Source organism: Sinohyriopsis cumingii, chromosome 18, assembly GCF_028554795.1.
Source record: "Sinohyriopsis cumingii isolate HCF-2022 chromosome 18, ASM2855479v2, whole genome shotgun sequence".
Classification (NCBI taxonomy): Eukaryota; Metazoa; Mollusca; class Bivalvia; order Unionida; family Unionidae; genus Sinohyriopsis; species Sinohyriopsis cumingii.
The window spans coordinates 45,170,724-45,191,823 of NC_142978.1; the positions used below are offsets into that span (position 1 = coordinate 45,170,724).

Consider the following 21,100-nt stretch of genomic DNA (forward strand, 5'->3'; position numbering starts at 1 on the left):
AAGTTACATCGACGGAGAATCGCCTCAATACACACATTTGAGATCTTCAGTGCTGGCTTATGTTTCTATAAATTTGTTATCGATGGTAAATCGATTTCCTGGCCCATACCATACTGGTATGGCAGTCAGAGTTGCCACGGATTCATTTTACATCGACAAGAAATATTCAGAATCACTGACCGATATAATGAAATTCTGCGGCGGAGATGAATGGGGTTCGTGGAGAATAAAAGCCGAGATGTTGCACGAGTATTGTGAATCCGCTGATGTTGCAATCGAGGACGATTATTATAAATCAACAATGCCAGAAATATCTTCCGCACCGTCTGTGGATGATCCAATCACCAGACATAAAACTGTTTATTTGAACGGGCAGGGCGGGTCTGGTAAAACAACTCGAGCGATTGAATTATTTCGGAATTCAGATATGATTGTGCTAACACCTACACACAGACTTGCCAGAGAGATGAAACAGCGAGGAGTCAATTCTTGTACTTATCACAGCTTTTTCAAATACAGCGGCGGTGTGTGGACGCCAGATCGAATGGGAACAAAATATATCAATGATATAATAATTTGGGATGAGATATGTACGGTGCCGCTGGAAACGTTAAAAACATTTCTTGATTGGCTGCTAACGAAAAATACCGCAGTGATTATGTGCGGCGATCACGGTCAACCACCTCCGTTTGTCGGCGCATCTCCGCATGATTGGCTGAGGAATTTTGTTGATTATCACGAAGAAGTGTCTGATGATTACCGAGCACTTGATGCAACGCTGAAAGAATTTAAAACACTAATCAGGCTACAACCGAATAAAATTCAATGTGAAATCATGCGCGAGATGATTCCTGAAACTTCGATGAGTGACTTTTTACGCGTGTGGAAACCAGACGATTTGATAGTGGCAAGTAGAAAGATAGTCAGAGACACACTTCAACAACAGCTATTTCGGTTACAAAAAATAAAGTTTCCAATGCTGCCAACGCCGTTATGTTATAGACCAACTGATACGCGGTTACAAAATATAGATGTTGATATTCCAGGAAAGACAGAGAAACAGAATTTAGTATTGAATGATATTGTGTTAGTTGACATCGATGCTGTCGAGGATGCACTAGCGATGAATAAATCCCCGTGGACGCTAGGATACGCAATGACCATTCATTGTTCTCAAGGACTGACTATTTCAGATACAACTGTCTGGATCATTGATGATCGAATCGAATGGTCAAACTTAGTCTACTTGGCGGTGTCCGGAGTCAGAAGAATATCTCAACTGTGAAGAATTGTCTTGGAAAATCCTTCGGATTTTAAATCAAACGCTGATAGCGATGAAAACAACAGCATCACCGATGGTGATGTAATAAGAAAAAAACTCGCCGGTTACAAACAGAGTGACAAAAAAAATAATCGCGATTTCGACCTTAATGTTGACTTCGTTGTTGCGTTGAAACAACAACAGAATAATCACTGCGCGAGCTGTAATTGTATAATGTTATGGCAGTATTCGAATAAAAATTCAAGACAATTTACCGTAGACAGAAAAGATAACAATCGCGGTCATACACGCGATAATGTCATGTTGACCTGTCTTGAGTGTAATAGACGCAGAGGCGCCAGTGCTAGTTAAGTCACTTCAGTGATTTTGGCGGCAATTGTGTATCCTCGGGAATTACCTGAAGTTGCTCACGTGTGAATCCGCGTTGAGGAGCAGTTGAATCCAACCTGTAGATTGCTGGTCTGCCAGTGGATCTTGTCACGGTGGATATGCTATGTGTGGTAACACTCCAAATGGGATCAGTCGCTCTTCGTTTACCACCTTCAAGTTCGCCTGGTTCGTATAAATATCTAACTATGACATTACCCAACACTGGCTGTGCTGAAGAATCACGTCGTACGGGTATATTTTTTTTCGTGATCGCGATGGAAGGTTTCATGTTGGTTGTTCGAGTTATTTCATTATTTAGCGCAGCTATCACGCTTGGTAATCTTGCAACCCATTCGCGCGATCTCGTATCTTGAATAAATTCCTTCGCGTATTGATATCCAAATAACCGCTCAGCAAGTCTTCGATTGAATCGCTCAACAATTGCCTGATCACGATGAATTTCAGTGTGTCCTCGTCGTATGGTGACGTTATGTTGTTTCATCAACGATGATACTGCACCTTGAAATTCTTTGCCAGGATCAACTTGTAGCAGATGTGGCCATCGTAGACCACCTTGTGGTGTAGGTCCTCGCTGATAAATTCTTTCAAACGCAGAAGCAACCTCAGATGATGTTTTAGTCGTTAACGGTTCCGCATCTTTGTATCTACTGGCAACATCAACTATGGTTAACGCGTACTTGTATGTGCGTCTTCGGATAGTATCATGTGGCAGAAATAATATATCAGCTTGATGAACCTCATTTGGCACACTAACATTGAAATGCGCGAAGTGAATTTGTTTGGGGCGCGGTAGATAAATTTGCCATATTGCCTGTCGGGATAACCAATTTTTGGCAGTAACCGCCGTAACTTTTGCTGCTTCAGCGAGTTTACTAATTGCCGCGTTACCTCTCCAGTATCCGCTTGGGGAATAATAAATCGACTCCATTATATACCAGTACCTAACGCTAATTTACCCTTCATTGCAGTTTTTATCAACCAGGATGCTAACCTTTCTTTGAAAGATTTATCAGGGATGGCACTTAACGCATGAATTAATTTCACGTCCGCGAGATGGCGCTGTTGCAAATCCTTGCTTCGGTAAGCTACATCATGAGCATGGCACGCTGCATCGATAGCGTTTATCGGATACTCGCCGGATTTTGGTTGATCCTGAGCATCAAGTCTGATATCAAGTCGGGTTCCTGGACCACAGTAATTATATCCTGGAAGATGTTTTTCTCCTGGGTATTTAGCCCACGGAGCTCCTGGCAGCGCTGTTAACTTGGCTGCGATATCACCTCCGCTTTTCTTTTAATAAATCTAAATTTTTTTGTGCCACATCGTTCACACTTGCCTGTAAGCGCTTGTCGATTATTTTTTGTTGTAATTGTTGTCGTATCCGTAGTTGGGGTACGTGCTCGGCATTTCACACAATATAAATTCATATTTATTTTATGATATATCTAATGGAAATCACTGACTTTTCCGCGACAAAGCGACAAGAGCCAATCAAGCATAACTCAGTGCTACCAAATTCTGTTCGAATGATTATCATAGGTCCATCTGGGTCGGGTAAGACACAGCTGTTACTTAATTTAATAATGAAGTGGATGAAGTGGGATAAATTATATTTGATAGCCCCGTCTGTGGACGATCAGCGATGTTATCAAGTGCTAAAAGATTTTAACGAAAGTGCAAAATCGATAATGGAAAATCAAAGTGATTTTCACGAAGATGTTATTGATTTTATAACTGACATCGAAGAAGCTCCATCCGTCGACGACATTGATGGATCAATTAACAACTTAGTTGTGTACGACGATGTAATGTTGGATAAACAAAAAAATCCAGCCAGAATATTCTCCCGTGGTCGACACAAAAACACTGATGTCATTTATGTGACTCAGCGGTATACACAAATTCCAAAAGTGATCAGAGATAATTGTAACGTTCTTGCAGTGTTTAACGGAGTTGACGCACACACGCTGAGAAATATTCATCAGACTTGGTGCAGTGGTGACATGGACCTCAATAAATTTAAAAATTTCTTTAGTCATGCTCAACGAAAACCACACCGGTTTGTGACGATAAATTTACATGATCCTCGAACACGATACCGAGTTGGGTTAGATACATTTTTTAACTAAAAATCCTAAAATGATCAGCAGCAGAGAGACTGAGCCACCAACGTCGCCGTCGTGCCCCCCCCCCCCCCCCCCCGTGAAGAAACATTTTTTATAGCGAGTTATCGCTGTCGAAATAACCCTTCCGGCCAGAAAAGAGGATTTAGTCATCATAGTTTCTGGCTAGAAGGGTTTATTTTGTGAAATAAGAACTTCTATCAGAAATGTTTTTGATAGATGGTCCTGTTGGACGAAACAGTTGGTGGGCTCAGTGTCTCTGCTGCTTTAATTTTAAACATCAATCTGACTGGTATATGAACACCTGTACCTTTAGTATATCAATGAATGAATGAGACTTTTTCGATTTCAATACAAACTAATACAAATGAACTAAGACGTAAATGTCGAACCCACTAGCCCCATATCGAACCCCAACAGATTATTGCAATGCACCTATTGACCCTAAAATGGAAACCCCACATATACAGAGCCTCGTTTTAGACAGCATGTACATTACTGCAATATCAACGTGACATTCGGTTGTAACTAATTCAAAGTCTCTTTTTAACGTTGTTTGACTGAATAATTTATTGGGATTTTTAATGACTAAGTTACCTAAGTTACAACGGAACGTACACACTACACATGGATCACCGTAAGTTGCTGTTTTCTACTTTCGCTTTCATACTGTGACACATGTATTGAATACAGTAAGACCACATTAGAGTTCACTCTGTCCCTACAGAGCCGTAAATGGTAAAGACATTGGCGCTTATCCTTTATAAATAGTTCGTGAACTTTTATTGCGAAGTCTCTTCGTTTAAATGTGCACACCATATCACCCACCCACCCCACTCCGCCACTATTTTCTTTTGAGTCTGCTCCGTGCTCTTGTGTAGATTGTTGTGCCTTAAAACAAGCTTGAATCAAAAGTTTGCAATGTTACTGCTACAAGCTGAAAACAAACTGGCTGGTATGTTCAACCAGTACCGTAATTGTTGATTGTAACCACAATATTGCGCATATAATATAGATATAAACAAGAAGACAATGAGTTGCGCCCCTTTCGTTCAAGGAAACACACTTGGACTAACGATCAAATATTGTTAGTAACGTCTTTGAAAAATGTACGATGAGTTTTGTTGGATCTAATTCCTTGCAATCCTCACTATCTCTGATCAGCTTTTACACTAATTTTAACTTGATAAATTCATTTAATAGCAATGTTTTATATACTTCCTTACACATCTTAACGCTCTCTGATTATTTTCACACTAAATTTATCAAATCATCAAACAGCTTTGGAGACTTGTGGAGATGGCAGACGAATGGCTAATCATTAGCGTTCATTTTTATATAATTCAGCAGAATTTTGGCAAATGTATGCTGCTCAAAATTTATCAGAATTACTTGTCAGAAATACAAACTATTTGACGAATATTTCATTGATATCAGAGAACCTCACGATATTTTGTTTTTGCTTGTTGAAAATATGTGTTCTAGATTTTCAATTTACAATAAATAAATTAAACATTTAAATATGAATAAACTGATTTCCAGCATACATCGAGAGATTACTCTTATTCTTGATGGCTGTAACTGCTATTCCTGTCCATCCTCTGGCACTACAACATCCGAACAAGAAATCCCATGAGTCTTTGAGGCTGACCCGGTCTGCAACCTCCAATGGAAGTTTGAATCGGACCCGAGAGTTATCAGTAAACAATTGTTATGAATCTACGTGTACATTAAACGAACAATTTTGCAGCGAATCTAAACAAGGGTGTGATATGTGTCGCTATGAACATGGAGAATGTACTGCTAATTGGGATTGCTTTGAATTTTGCTCAGGTAACACACATACATTATATATATATATATACCAAGTTTATTGTCTTCTTGACCAGAATTATTGATTTGTTTTATTCAATTACATAGCTAATAATTTCTCTATGAGTTTGGGTTTAATATTAGGATCATTAACAACAGGAGAAAACATATTTATATTGGTCTGCGCCAAGGACAATGCGTTTGCCATGTTCTTTATTCTAATTTTAGTAGCAGAGTCTTCTAGAATGGAAGTTTCTATCAACCAACTGCTTTTTTAGAAAATGCTAATTGTGACCTACGTCAGGAAGACGGCTTTTTTAATTGTGTTTTTTAGGAAATTTATTTATTCCTGCGATAACATTTGGGCAGAAATTATTAATATTGTTGTATTCAGACTTTGATTTGGGTGAAATTATATACTATTTTCTGGAAAAGCAAGGTACTCTATGCTATTCTTCGAAAGAGATATTAACTGGGAATTATAGATAAGACGGAAACCTTGGATTATATTACTGTGATTCAACAAAAGACTTCTTGAACATCATTACAGTTCTGGCCATTGTTAGATTAGTACATAAGAAAATGCATGGCACTCTGCCATATTAACACCTTCATCGTGGAAATTATTTGAAATACAACTGAAGTTTATTTATATCATTATACATTTGGACTTGTGTTAGAAATGATAGGATTATTTGGGATTTTATTCAAGCAGCACTTAATTAATGACGACCATTACAGGATGTAGCAATTGCCTGAAATTTAAGGACACCTGTATCAAGATTTATGTCAATATCAATAATAACACGAAGAAGAACTACAAGAGGCAGTAGTAAGTATAGATGAGTGAGTAATGTGAATAATGAATTAAAGTTGCAAACAGATGATTTTATTTCGTGTTTTTATCGGTTTTCTAATATACTAATATATTTAGTGTTTTGCTGCGTTGAGTATTATAAGAAGGCGTAACCACTAAGATTTTTTTTCTTTCCTGCTTTCTGGACATTACAAGCATTACAGAAACAAGGAAATATCAACGACATATTTTACGTTACAACAAAAAAGACAGTGCTATCGGACCCTTTTTGCAAGCCAGTACCAACTAGGTTGCAACATCGGCAGTCAAGTTGAAGCTAACCAGACGAAACATTTAAATAATTTCAAGATTTAATTCCATTAGATATAGTTATGTAAACTGTTCTAATGCTTTTTTGTTTGTTGTTTGTCTTGTCTCTGTTTTGCATTTACTTGTGATAAAGACTCAGAGAGAATCGAAAGAGCCCGGGCTAGATCAAAACTAATTTTGCATTGTTGGTTGTCAGCTTATTGCAGAGTTATAATATCCACAGTAGACATTTCTTGATAATGAATTACAATCGTTAGAAAACGTCTTGGAAATGAATTACACTAATAAAATATCCTAAACTTTAGAAACTTTCTTTCTCAAATTACGGTTTATTTATTTACAGTTTATTTATATTTTACTGCATCTTTGTCTGTGGTGTAGATGTGGCCGTTATATATCAAGGCAAAACAAACTTGAGGAGAAAGCACCCTTATGTTTTATTCCACTGAAAAAAACATTCTCCTACACAAGATGGCCGTTATTGTTTAACCGGCTTCAAGCAGCTGTTCCGTTTTTTATTGCCGTTTTCATGATATTTGTGTTTATTGCCTGTTTTCATCTTCGTTATTGTGTTCATTATGTATTGGCTGTTAAATTCGTATGTGTTTCTTCATATCCTTGTCTTGGAAATGAGAACAATTAGACTTTTTCTCAGTTGCCTCGCTCCACTGTTTTTTAACAAACCGCCATCACGTGATACTCACCAGTCAACCCGTTTATGCTACGATGGACCCTCATTGCTTTAAATGTTCACTCCTTGGCTCTGCACACTACATTGTGCTCTAGACTAAACGAACTGAGACTGCATTCATCATTACCTAAATGTAAACAGAAGCGAAAAATGAAACGTTGTTTCAAAGCTGGCCGGCGTAGAACAGGAGGAAGAATTCCAGTTATCTCTCTTATTTCGGCTCAACAATTTAAAAAATAAATCGACCGTTAATCTAGATAACCTAATTCAAATCCCTATTAATTCGTCAACCTTTGTGTCAACTATCCAGGAGATACATCTGCGTATTGCATTATTCAATGCCCAGTCAGTAGGACCACCGGAAAAGCGCACAGAAATAGTTAATTTTAACAACGACCAAAATATTGACGTATTTTTCCTGACAGAAACATGGCTAAAAACATCAGGCGATGAGCCCAAGTGTGCGGATCTAACACCCACTGGTTACACCACAACATTCAATTTCGATCACACATCGTTTGAACTTGTCCAAACCACACTCACACTGGAGCAAAGGTCAGTCCATTATTTCTGCCATACCGCCCTCCTCCTAGTAGAAAAAACAAGCTGGCTGACTCTCTATTTTTGAAGCAGTTTCCGAATCTCCTGGACTATAGAAATTCGATAGGTGGCAACCTGGTTATTCATGGAGATTTCAACTTTCACTTTGACTGTCCCGGAAACCCAAATACATCAAAACTTATTAATGTTTTTAACCTGAAACAGTCAGTTAACCAACCCACCCATAAGCATGGTCACATTTTAGACTAGATTCTTCATAGACCTGATGATAACATTCTACGGTCCTCCCTGGTATCCCATGGCCTTGCATCAGATCACCTCTGCATTATATGCCATCTTGACATATCAGTACCTAACCCTCCACCTTTCTCTGCTACTAAGAGACACCTCCGTATGATAAATAGAAACAAACTAATGCACGACATCCAAGCTATTTTAACAACTTGCTTACCTCCTACAGCAGAACAACTCGATAACTGCCTGCGTTCATCGCTTGACAAACGTGCACCAGCTGCCAAGTGCAGAGTATCAATTCAAAAATGTTCTCCATGTTATAGTAGTGTTAGGGACCAGCTTCGCACTGTTAAAAGAGACCGCCGTAAAGCTGAGAGGCTTTGGCTTTCCACCAGACTCACAATTCATAAGCAAATCTATGAAGTCGCTAAGAAGAATGTCACAAATATAGTCCATGCAGCGAAATCAGCCCACTATACTACTAAGATTATGGAAAGTTCAAGCTGCAAAGAGCTCTTCGAGATTACTAACAAGCTAATGTCAAGGAACAAATCTACACCACTTCCAACTACGTTCTCTCCAGTCGACCTTCCGGACATGTTTGCAGATTTCTTCCGTGATAATGAACAAACCATTAGAGATAAGCTTGACACCACAATTTCAATTGACTCGTCGTCACCATACAGTTAGGATACAGAATTTGAGCAGCAACCATTAGCAGCATTTGAACCTGTATCTATGGATTTCGTACGTACAGTCCTGATGAAGAGTGACCCAAAGTCATGTGAACTTGATCCAATTCCAACATTACTGCTGCATGAGTGCTTAGATCCAGTATTGCCTTCACTAACTGATGTTATTAATACCTCATCCGGGGAATTCCCATCATTTTTCAAAACTGCCATTGTAAAGTCCTTGCTGAAGAAAGCAACACTAGACCATAACGATTTAAAGAACTACCGCCCAGTTTCTAATTTCCCCTTCATATCAAAAATCTTAGAAAAGATTGTTCTATCCCAGCTTGTATCTCATATGAACAGTCTTTTTAGCAATGTACAATCTGCACATCGACATTGCCACAGTACTGAAACTACTCTTCTAAAAGTAGTTAATGACATTCTATCTGCGTTGGATAGCGTAAAGATTACAGTCCTCACCCTCCCTGATTTGTCTGCAGCATTTGACACAATAAACCATACTATATTACTTCACCGTCTCCAGCATGTATTTGGCATTCATGATACAGCCTTACTGTGGTTCAAGTCCTACTTGGTCTACAGGACACAAATTGTATCTGCAAATGGAATACACTCCATCCCAGTTGATCTATGTTGTGGTGTTCTACAGGGGTCTGTTCTTGGACCTGTTCTCTTCATTCTGTTCACTCACTCGCTCTCAAGTGTCATAGATCATCATCCAGTGTCTCACCAATTGTACGCTGATGACACCCAAATATACAAATCTAGCCACCCAACTGAAGGTGATGCTACCATCCAAGGTGTAGAGAGGTGCATTTCTGATGTGAAATCATGGATGACATGGAACAAGCTGCAGATGAATGATGATAAAACTGAGGCCATTCTGATCAAAACATGGGGCCCCGAGTGGCCGAGTGGTCTAAAGCGCTCACCGTTCCGGATCAATGCCATCTCACCTCTGTCTGCGTGGGTTCGAGTCCAAGGCTCGGCTAGCGTGGGTACGTGGGAAAGCCTGTCAGTAGCTTCTCGTGGGTCGGTGGTTCTTCCCTGGGTTTTCCAGAGTTCTTCCTCCACCAGTTGTACTGGCCGCAAAGTATAGCCTATCTTGTGCTGAAAAATGGCGTTAAACCCTTGAACAACAACAACTGATCACAACACAAAGACTTTCTCATTCGCATCCTTTACCTCAAACAATAAATATCAGTAACACCAACATTAAATTCACACCATCAGTACGAAACCTAGGTGTTACTCTGGACAGTACTCTCACATTGCACCAACATGTCATGAACATATGCAAGGCTGCATATCTTGAGCTGAGACGCATCAGCTCAATTCGCAAATATCTTTCAGCCGATGCCACTAAAACACTTGTGTGTTCATTAGTACTTTCAAGACTGGACTGCTGTAACTCAGTTCTGTCTTATTCATCTCAATATCTGCTCCAGAAACTTCAAAAAGTTCAAAACACAGCTGCTTGGATCATACTTAGAGTACCACAATCAGAGCACACCTCCCCGCTGCTATGTACCCTACACTGGCTATCCATTCGATCCAGAATCAAACACAAAATTTGTTCTCTGTACTATGTTTCACTGTCGGACTCTAGTCCAACATACCTATCCGACCTCCCCCATAAGTACACACCAGCAAAATACTTACGCTCCTCTTGTGACAATCGTATACTCATTATTCCCACTATGAAAACAAAGTCATATGGACAGCGTTCTTGTGCATACCAGGACCCAGCAACGTGGAATGAATTGCCCACTGAACTTAGACATAAAGACACAGTGATCACATTCAAGAGGGCTCTCAAAACTCACTTATTTCGACTGCAAGAACAAACTTAAGGACCTAATAATGATTTCCTACCTTAAATATTCTCAGCATCTTTTTTAATGTTTTCTAATTTCATGGTGTTTGTTTTTCTAATCCTATCATTATATGTTTTTTATCTTATAGGTGTTGTCTAATGTTGTAAAGCGTTTAGAGCTTCTTAAGATTAGGCGCTATACAAAGTCCTCATTATTATTATTATTATTATTATTATTATTATTTGATTTATTGTATAATTTTGAAAGATAGAATGTTTATATTCTTCAGTTTTATTCTCTATACTTATACTGAAAAAAATGCAATATTTGCTGGCACATGCGAAACAAAATACAAAAACGTACTTGCTAATTTAATGGAAGCACAGCTTAGAACTGTATGGCCACTGAGGGTTTAACGAGTACAGATATGTCGTGAGCTTAATCATTCCTCCGATTCTCTTTCAGGAAGTGATAGTGAACTTTTGTTTCTAATTTCAAGTAAATGTTTGTATTTTACAGACAAGAAGGCGGAGGAAATCTGCGGTGGAACAGAAGGTTTGATTATGTTTCCTTGTATATTGAATGCGCTAAAATGAGACACAAGCTCTCCACCCAATGTTTGTTATTTTTTTCTGAGGTGCCGTCATACATACATACCTACCTACCTACCTACCTACATACATGTATGCATGCATGCATGCATACTTACTTTATGCTAACTTTCCTCCTCAAACATTATATGATTATTGGGTAATCCATGGTGTTATGTATATTTAATTTAATGTTTGTTTGTTAGTTTTATTTTTTTTTATATTTCATTACATGCTATTGTAATGTAAAAGTGTATGTTGGCCTACACATTGTCCAAAATTGAATTCATTTCTGCTTGACCTAAATGGCTTTCTAAAACATAAATTTATTTCATTTTATCTCAGTAACTAATACATAGCTAAATGATTCTCTATCTCTATGAGCTTACTATCAGGATTATTATTCAGGTAAACAAGATATAATAAATATGATTATTTGGGTCGGGTTTTTGAAATTGTCAAAGTGAATTCTACAGGTTATTGTGTTGTAAGTAAACATGGCTCATTAGATCATTTTAGAAGGGTTATTTTTGGTATTTTTTTTAGAAAATACTAAGTGTGACTTAAGGTCAAGTAGAGAACTATATATGTTGTAACTGTGAGGATTTTACCAGTCGTGCTTTAACATCTAGCACCTTCAAGTTGTGTTGATCAGTTTGGGCTGAATTGTATTTTATTTCCTTCAAATTATTGAATTCAAATGATTATTTTCTCTGGCAATACAAAGGTGCTTTGATAAAATGCTTGGATAAAGATATTCACTGGAATTTATAATATATTCGGACCTGAAATTATATTACTGTGATTCAACAAAAGACCTAGGCACATCAGCTTCCCATGCGCTATAACAGACACGTCATCGCCTTCAGTTTTCGATCACTTCGGAACTTGTACTAAGTTTTATTCAAGACTTTTTTATTATTAGGACTTGTGTCTGTAATTCTTGGATTGTTGGAGTATTTAATTCGCGATACCATAAGTTTTTTTCTTCTTCTCATTTTCACTTTGCATTCTAGGGAAATTAATTATTTGTTCGATTTTACAAAGCCTTTTGTGTTTCACTCTTTTCTGTTACCTTTTTTAAGAGCATATACTCGTATCACGTGGCTAAATCTACGTCATGAATAATAAAAAAGAATTTTAGGGCTGTCTAATTGTATACAGAGATCTAATAATATGTGATTGTGGTGCATGCATTTGCTACAACAGGTGAATGCCAAGTTAATGAGACGTGTGATTTAGCTGCTCTGTTTTATGATTTAGGTATTAGTGCTAATAGGCGAAAGTAATACAGCTTCCAAACACTTTTATGTAACTAATTACCTTGCATATTCGAGTAAATAAATACGGCACATGTATCGCCGAGGTAACTAAAATCTAGGACATTTAGCTGAGCGTATATTTGTGCTGAGTTTGAAATAACGTTTGCTCAGTAAACACTAACCATATTTTACCGCTTCGCTTGGTTAAAAAAATTGGTAGATGATGTCGATATAATTACGTGTCATGCTTGTTGTATCTGGTATCATAAATATAATGTAATCCAGAGTTGAAAAATATCTATAACACATGTTAAATGGTCATATGCTTTCCTTGATAATAAACATTTGTTTACTGCGGAAGGTTAGTTTCATTTTACATGCAAGGCCGAGTGAACGTTTGATAAATGACCCACGACAACATTTGACTGTAGCATGACCAATTGCAATATTGACATATACAGATCCAGAAATTAATCTGGCCTACCGGACATACAATGTCAGAAGATAACTTTCCTCCAATATATTAGTAAAAAAATGTTTAACTTAGATCAAAATTAGTTCAGGTGCTTGAAGTCTCAACATTTATTTATTCCAACTAAACAATCAATATTCTCTTTTTGTTTTAATCCCATAGGCTCCGCTGAGACGACGGGAATTCCTTGGTGGTCATATCTTATACTTGTGATCTTCATTATTAGTATCATCATCAATATTTTCTTTGTAATCCTAAAATTGCTCAATCGGAAAAAACATTCGTCGAAAAATATACGAAAATCTGATTTCGAGGAGTCGGGAAAACATGAGAGTTCGAAAATGTTATCGAATTCTCAAGAAAACATACCCCAAGTGAGCATTCCGAGACAGTGGACGACATTATCAAAGGAACCTTCAGCTCCCCCATATACAGATGAACAACCGAATTCGATAACACAAGTTCAGACACATGAGACGGAAAAGATACGAAAATCTGACCTCGAGGAGTCGAGAAAACATGAGAGTTCGAAAATGTTATCGAATTCTCAAGAAAACATACCCCAAGAGAGCAATCCGAGACAGCGGACGACATTATCAAAGGAACCTTCAGCTTCCCCATATACAGATGAACAACCGAATTCGATAACACAAGTTCAGACACATGAGACGGAAAAGAGACGACAATCTGATAAGAAGGAGTCGGAAAAAGATCCAAAATTTGCCAATTTGGACCCTGCTCCCGCAGGCGCAGATGTAGAACAGGATCAAAAAACAAAAGATCATGAAGGCCTAGGAACCGTTTTAATAGGAAAGACTATCCCTTTGAAGAAAGAAACATCAGGGATGATCAACGAGAAATGCAGCTTAGATAATTAGTTGTTTTCTTTAAAGTCTATCATATTGTTTTATCTAAGTCCTTTTCAGAAACATACGAAAATGATCCAACGATATGATTGATTCGACACATATTTGAGTGTATCTGAAAACAAGGACAAACACTGCATACAATTCCAGAGCAAAACAAACAAAAAGCCACATTTGAAATATAGTTAGAAAAATAAGCAATTAATGAGAGATATAGGAAGAGACGATGGGAGAAAAGACATTGCACTGGTTACATTCGCTGTTGTCCTTTTCATTTATATACGTTTTAGTGTTTCGAATATAACTAAACGTATTATAAACAGCACGTTTCCTGGATATATAGCACTTGTGTAAGGGGATTTCTGATCCAAACCCCCATTTTGTATTGGGACGAAAACACAGTCTCACCGTATAGACCCATGGTAATCAAAACATACTAGAATTCAATTAGTTGAGACAACAAAATTGATTTCTTAGTCGTTTACCACCTAAAGACCACCATGGAAAGCATCAACGTCGTCGTACAAAATGGGATTTTTGACTCAGAAACAACCCATTATATACAACTATTGCGCTATTTTGGGGTTTCTATTTTATATTTCACACAAAGTTTTACACATCGCTGTTAGTCATAAAGTTTATTATATTTTTTCACACATAAATTTACATAACAATTTTTCGAGATATTTTCACGTCTCTGCATTTGCCATTTTATAAGACTCATCGTCATGACAAAATAAATATAAATTAATCTTTCCACGGATAAGAGAACCAGATTCCAACATCTTGATGAAATTTCCATCGAGTCTCGTTTTATCGACATAACATTTTTTTAAATTCGTTATGAGCTATGATGGTTGTGTATTGTATGCCCTGGTGGACATAACTCATACCCAGAAAGATGGTTTAAATGCATCAACGTCTACAAAATGCAAATGGAACCAACCCCGAAAAAGGAAACTCAGTCCTAAGAAATCTCAAAATATTGTGTTTAAGAAACTAAAATATGGTGACTTACCTGATAACATTTATGAAGCGCAAATTGAAAATTTGGAACCAATAAATCTGAGCATATTTAATGAGAGGCTTAAGAAAGTTGCTCCACGTGCTGCAATTCTTTTAAGCTGTGGTGATAACGGCTTAGACAAATAGCAGGACATGCTAGTTTTGGATAATATAAAAGTAGTAAATGGGGGCACCCTAGCCTCAATGGGAATTAGCATTACAGACAGGGTCCCGGCACTCTAGCCTCAATGGAAATTTAACATGGGGAATACAAACCCGGCACCCTAGCCTCAGTGGGAATTAGCATTACAGACAGGGTCCAGGCACTCTAGCCTCAATTTAAATTTAACATGGGGAATACAAGCCCGGCACTCTAGCCTCAAGGGGAATTTAACATGGGAAAAAGTCTTGGGCAACTCTAGCCTCAAGGGGAATTTAACATATGGAAATTGAACATGGTGGGTCTGTATAGCGTCAAGGAGAATTGAACATGGTGGGACTGTCTAGGGACAATGATGGTAGAGGGTCAAACACAACAGAGACAGAGACATACATACACTAGTACAAGCGTGAGATTTATATATAAAGCATTACCAATACCTGAAATCTTGCTGGGGTGTTCAAAACTTTGCATAATTGTAATGATGCTATAAATAGCTATAATCAAGGAAATGCTCAACGACAAAATGGATGTGACTAAAAGTAACGCTAAAATGACGAAATTGTCCCAGAATTTAAAGGAAAATAAACATATCCCCGAAAATTAAGTTACAATGGTTTAGACTAAAATGGATAAAATTAGTAACTACTTACAATATCAACTTGTGTGATGATCGTGGATAAACACCCATGTATCTATTTATAGCTATAATCAGCTAAAATTCCTATGAAATCCCACTATCTATTTATGCTACAACTTGTGGGTTATTCCTTTGGAAAACCCCACTATCTTTTTATAGCCTCAGCTTGAGTGACGTTCCTGTTTATGAACTCTAGTAAATATGTATAGCTACAACCTGTGGAAATCCCTAAGTCCATATTTATAGTCTCGAAATTTCCAGTGTCAGTGACGTCACTGTACTGAACACTAGGGGATAAATGTCAACAGTGTTGCAAGTGGCTGACCTGAATACACGCTACTGCAGGTAGGTAGGTAGAGTGTATCTGATAGGGATAAAGTGAGTTTTATAGGGACAAACAGAGACCAATACACAACACACACACACACAGAGGGAAGAGGAAAAAAACAAACCCCAAATATACCGTCAACACAGAAGGGAGATAATACAAACCCCAAATAAACTATCCACACAAACGTACGCTAACGCATAAAAGCCCCAAATATACTATCCACACAAACGGACGCGAACGCATACAAACCCCAAATATACTATCCACACTCGGGAGGAAGAAGAAAAATAAAAACAACCAAATATACGATCTACACAACGTACGCGAACACAGACACACACACGCACACAGGGAAGAGGAGAAAACAAACCCCAAATAAACTATCCACACAAACGTACGCGAACGCATACAAACCCCAAATATATTATCCACACAAACGTACGCAAACGCATACAAACCCCAAATATACTATCCACACAAACTTACGCGAACGCATACAAACCCCAAATATACTTTCCATACAAACGTACGCGAACGCATACAAACCCCAAATATACTATCCATACAAACGTACACGAACGCATACAAACCCCAAATATACCTTCCATACAAACGTACCCGGACGCATACAATTCCCAAATATACTATCCACACAACGTCGCTAACGCATGCAAACCCCAAATATACTATCCACACAACGTCGCTAACACGTACAAACCCGAAATATACTATCCACACAAACGTACGCGAACGCATAAAAACCCCAAATATACTATTCACACAACGTCGCTAACTCATACAAACCCCAAATATACTATCCACACAACGTCGCTAACGCATACAAACCCCAAATATACTATCCACACTCGGGAGGAAGAAGAAAAAAACAACCAAATATACGATCTACACAACGTACACGAACACACACACACACACACACACACACCACAGAGGGAAGAAGAAGAAAACCATTATACACTATCCACACGGAGTGAAGAAATAACCCTGTATATATACTATCAACAGAGAGTGAAGAAAATAACCCATTATATTCCATCAACACAGAGTGAAGAAGAAAAAGGTTTTTGAAAGCACCTAAGCCCTCACCTGCAATGACCAACTCTGCCAAACACCTACACCCCACCCCCCAACTCCCAACACTACAAAACCCATTTAACCCGTTATTTTATGGCATCAGTGTGTGATTTGGGAAACATCAAGACACAAAATGATGGATGAATAGACTGACTATTGTTTACCGACTTGCATGCCCAAAGAGCGTGCGTGAAGGAAAACATCCTTCCATTTCAATTCTAACTAAAACATGATACAGAGGGATAGAGAGAGGTGAAAGAGCACAATTTCATAAAGTGTGAGTAAAAACAAAACACGCCATCCTTATTATACAATGTCAAGACCAAGAGACACTTACGTTTTCTTTCTGGTCTATTCTCCTTTAGAAGGTAGTATGAAATTTCACATCAGGGCCAGCGCATCGGCTCACATTGTCAATTTTTCCATTTCCATGTCTTTACTGGCACAAGTTCTTCCTCATCTTCAATTTCTTCTTCTTCTTCTGAATCCCTCTTCTCTGTTTCGTCTTGTTTCTGTTTCTTCTCTTTTCTCGTAGGGCACTCTGAATTCCAGTGTCCTTTCTCCTGACAACGATATTAGGTATCTTGACTTTTGTCTCTTTTTCTTAGACGAAGCAGGCATTCTGGAGACAAATACCCATTTACCTTTGCAGATATAGCAAACTTCATTAGCACTTACACACTTTCGTATGACTCTCATCAAATCAACGACCAAAAGAGTAAGTTTTGTTGCCACTTTAGCATGTGAATTATGCTTTCGTATGACTTTTAGCAAATATTTGACCAGCAGGTCGATCTGTGCTGACTCTTCCATCTTCTTGATCGTTTGAGAGTGGAATGAATACTCTGACGCTAAGACACTCTCCTTATATACAGGGACCTGCTGCGTATGAAACCTAGTCAAATGTAATTTTGCAATAAGATGAAACGATTTCATTGAGGAAGTAAAAGGCAATGATGTATCGTATCGCCTCACACAAAACCTGAAGTGTTAGTTCAAATCCGTGTCAGCGATTTCGAAGACGGCATAACTGAGCTTTAATCAATGCTCTTCATTTATGCCACAAAACCACGAGTCCTGATTCACGCCAAAAGAAATTTCGTTCGGTCCATAAAAAATAGTATCACATCTGAGAAACGCAAAAACGAACTTCCAGAAAACTGAGAACGGCGGCTTACACCTACAACGTAAATGTATGAGTTCAAGTAGTGCGTAAAACTTAGTCAAACTTAATTTTTACAGTCAAGACGAAACGATCTCTTTTCGAACAAGAAAGCAGACACCAAGCGACAATGGCGATCCGTGTCACACAACACTTTTCAAAATGTATGTTATCAGAAGTTTGTTCTAGCGATCTGCACGGTTAAATTAAATGTTGATGTATTTTGCAATAAGACGGACACAATTTCCATGGGATCGCCCATGGTACGATTGTTCGTGCATTAGTTTAATTTTTTAAAATATTTTTTATATAAATCGCCTATAGGATAGACCCAGTAAAGCATGGCCATTCTCGTCACTGTCTGAATAGCTACTCAAGTCAATTCGAAGCGAACGCGGTAAGAAAATAAGTATAGCCAATGAAATGGCTTACAACGGGTGATGCATTGTTTTGTTCTAGGACTGTGTGGCATAATAATCCCTGCGCTCTTGCGTTGTTACCATTACAGTGCAGACAGACTGGAATGTGAACTTACAAGCCATCGTTGTGTATTGTACCATTTCTTCTTACCACATCAAAATACTGAGCGTCACAGTATTGGTTCGCGTTTTCAAGCTGACCATTTTTTTTATATCTTACTTAAACATTTTAACATAAACACTCACACTCACATCGGTAGAGTCAGAACAGACGTGTCACAGTATTGAGGGGCTTGTTATCTTTTTTTTCTTCAAACTAATAAATTTGGGGTTTGTATGAAGTAAAGAACCGAAAGTACAGTGAACCTCAAGGATGATGACCCAATCTGTCTGTCTATTGATGCGCGTATTTACTTAAGAAGAAATATGACCTCTAAAACACAAAGAGATACGGCAAGCATAATTAGAATGAACACAACGATGTTTTCCTTCACGCCCGTGTAATTTAGAGTTTCAATCCTCTTTCAAGACAAACATGGACTCCTTTTGTAGGGCTTGAAATAATAAAAAAAAAAAAAAAAAATGAAAAATCTTAAGCACTTTGCTATAGATAATTTCATCAACAGACTAAACAATATAAATACCGTTACAACACCAGAAAGCCCTAAATCTTCTATCAAAAAGAAATGCATCAAAAAATTAAAGATTAACGATAACTAACCAATGAAACCGAATTTAACAAAGGCAATGACATGTGAAGAAATGTCTCTCACTTTGGAAAGGTAGGCGAATGTAATCTGTCATGCACCATCAACTTGAAAAAATTATAAACAGAGAGAAATCTGAATTCAAAATTCATTTGTTTTTAAAACAATTGTTTCGTTTCTTTTTTCTTTTTTGGAACAAATCTAAGCACTAATATAGAGTGGAAAAGGGAAAATGCATATAAAAGCTTTGATATTTCTGAAAAAATGAGGGGATATTCCTAACGTTCATAATCACCTATATATGCTTGGACTTGTCTGTAATTTATCCACAAAACAAGATGTACATATTTCTGGTCAAGCTGCAAGTGTGTGCGTGTTTTGGAAAATGGTAAAAATTGGATATACAATTTTCTCGTGACACTTATAAAGTGAAGAGTCTGTGCAAGTGTCAAAAGCCAAAGTCATATAAGTTTTGTATTTTGTACGGCTTGTAAAGATTTCCACTTTAGAAAATGTGAAGTATCACAAGTTATTATCACAAACAGAAGTGGAACATAGGGGCTTGCAAGAAAGAAAATAACCCAGACAGTTGGTGTCATCAAGAGTGCTAGAGACGGTACCCGAACTTGCTTGCTTGCTTACTTGAATTAAAGTGATTTTCGCTCCAATGGAGCATGTATCACTGGTTTAATCACGCACCGCGTGATTTTTAATTACTCCTGGGGAAGGAAAGAGAGCCTCATCCCCCCAGGCTTTTATGTACTCACAGACTACTTTTAAATTTAGCCACTCAAGGTGTAGGACTAACTAGTCCTTAACAACCTGACGGAAAGGCTTTAAACATGAGTGGGAATAGCAGCAGCAGCATGAACCTGACAGAGGCTTTGTCGACTGTCGTATCGATACCAAAGAGTTCTTCTTCTCTTTCCGAAGAAGCAGACCTTATCCTGTGAGAAAGCCAGTCGTCAGAGGAGGCCGCCATCTTATAACCTGAAAGATCGCCATAGCTTCAAGTCAAAAAAAAAAAAAAAAATTTCAGGGCTACCCCATACTCTCGAGAAGAAATAAAATTCCATTGCCTATGATATGTTAGTCAGTTAGAAAAAAAAAACAGAAGTGAGTCTATAAGCACGTGATTTTTTTATCTTAGTTAGAAAGTGTGACTCTAAGCCCTTCGTTTCCGTCGCCTATCAAAATGTTTAAAATAGTGATGGTCAGTAAAAAGTGAGTGAGTGTTTCTTTTAGGTCTGTGCGTTTTTTTTTTCTTTTCTTTTTTTTGGTGATAATATGGATAATGTAAGTTCGGGTACAACGAAATTAAAATAATTAGACCCAGAACTCGGTGTGGAGGGAAGAAATATACGCAACAGCAGCGGGAGCAAGAAATGCAGACCCAGCCAGTTAGCACTCCACCCACCTCGAGACCACAAATAACATCTAGTCAACAGCCGATTATACCTAACAAGCAACCCACCCCGGAAAGAGTGGTGGCAGAACAAAGGGTCAATTATGTTAGACAAACGATATGGCAAACTCAGACTCAATTATCGGAGGCACTACGTTCTTCTCTCACTCCGATACTACAGGCAATCCCAGCTGAAATAACAACCACAACAACAATGACAGCGACAGACACCATAGCAGCGGATTTGAAACT

At 38.0% G+C, this 21,100-nt stretch overlaps 1 protein-coding gene across 1 annotated transcript; it reads left to right on the forward strand.

Annotated features, from left to right (window-relative positions):
- The first annotated feature begins 4,251 nt into the window (after nucleotides 1–4,251).
- LOC149776542 (uncharacterized) lies at nucleotides 4,252–14,773 on the forward strand. Its single transcript, XM_089941000.1, has 4 exons — nucleotides 4,252–4,432; nucleotides 5,338–5,628; nucleotides 11,254–11,289; nucleotides 13,221–14,773. The coding sequence occupies exons 1-4, from the start codon at nucleotides 4,423–4,425 to the stop codon at nucleotides 13,934–13,936; spliced, it is 1,053 nt and encodes a 350-aa protein (XP_089797126.1). The 5' UTR covers nucleotides 4,252–4,422; the 3' UTR covers nucleotides 13,937–14,773.
- Nucleotides 14,774–21,100: the final 6,327 nt, after the last annotated feature.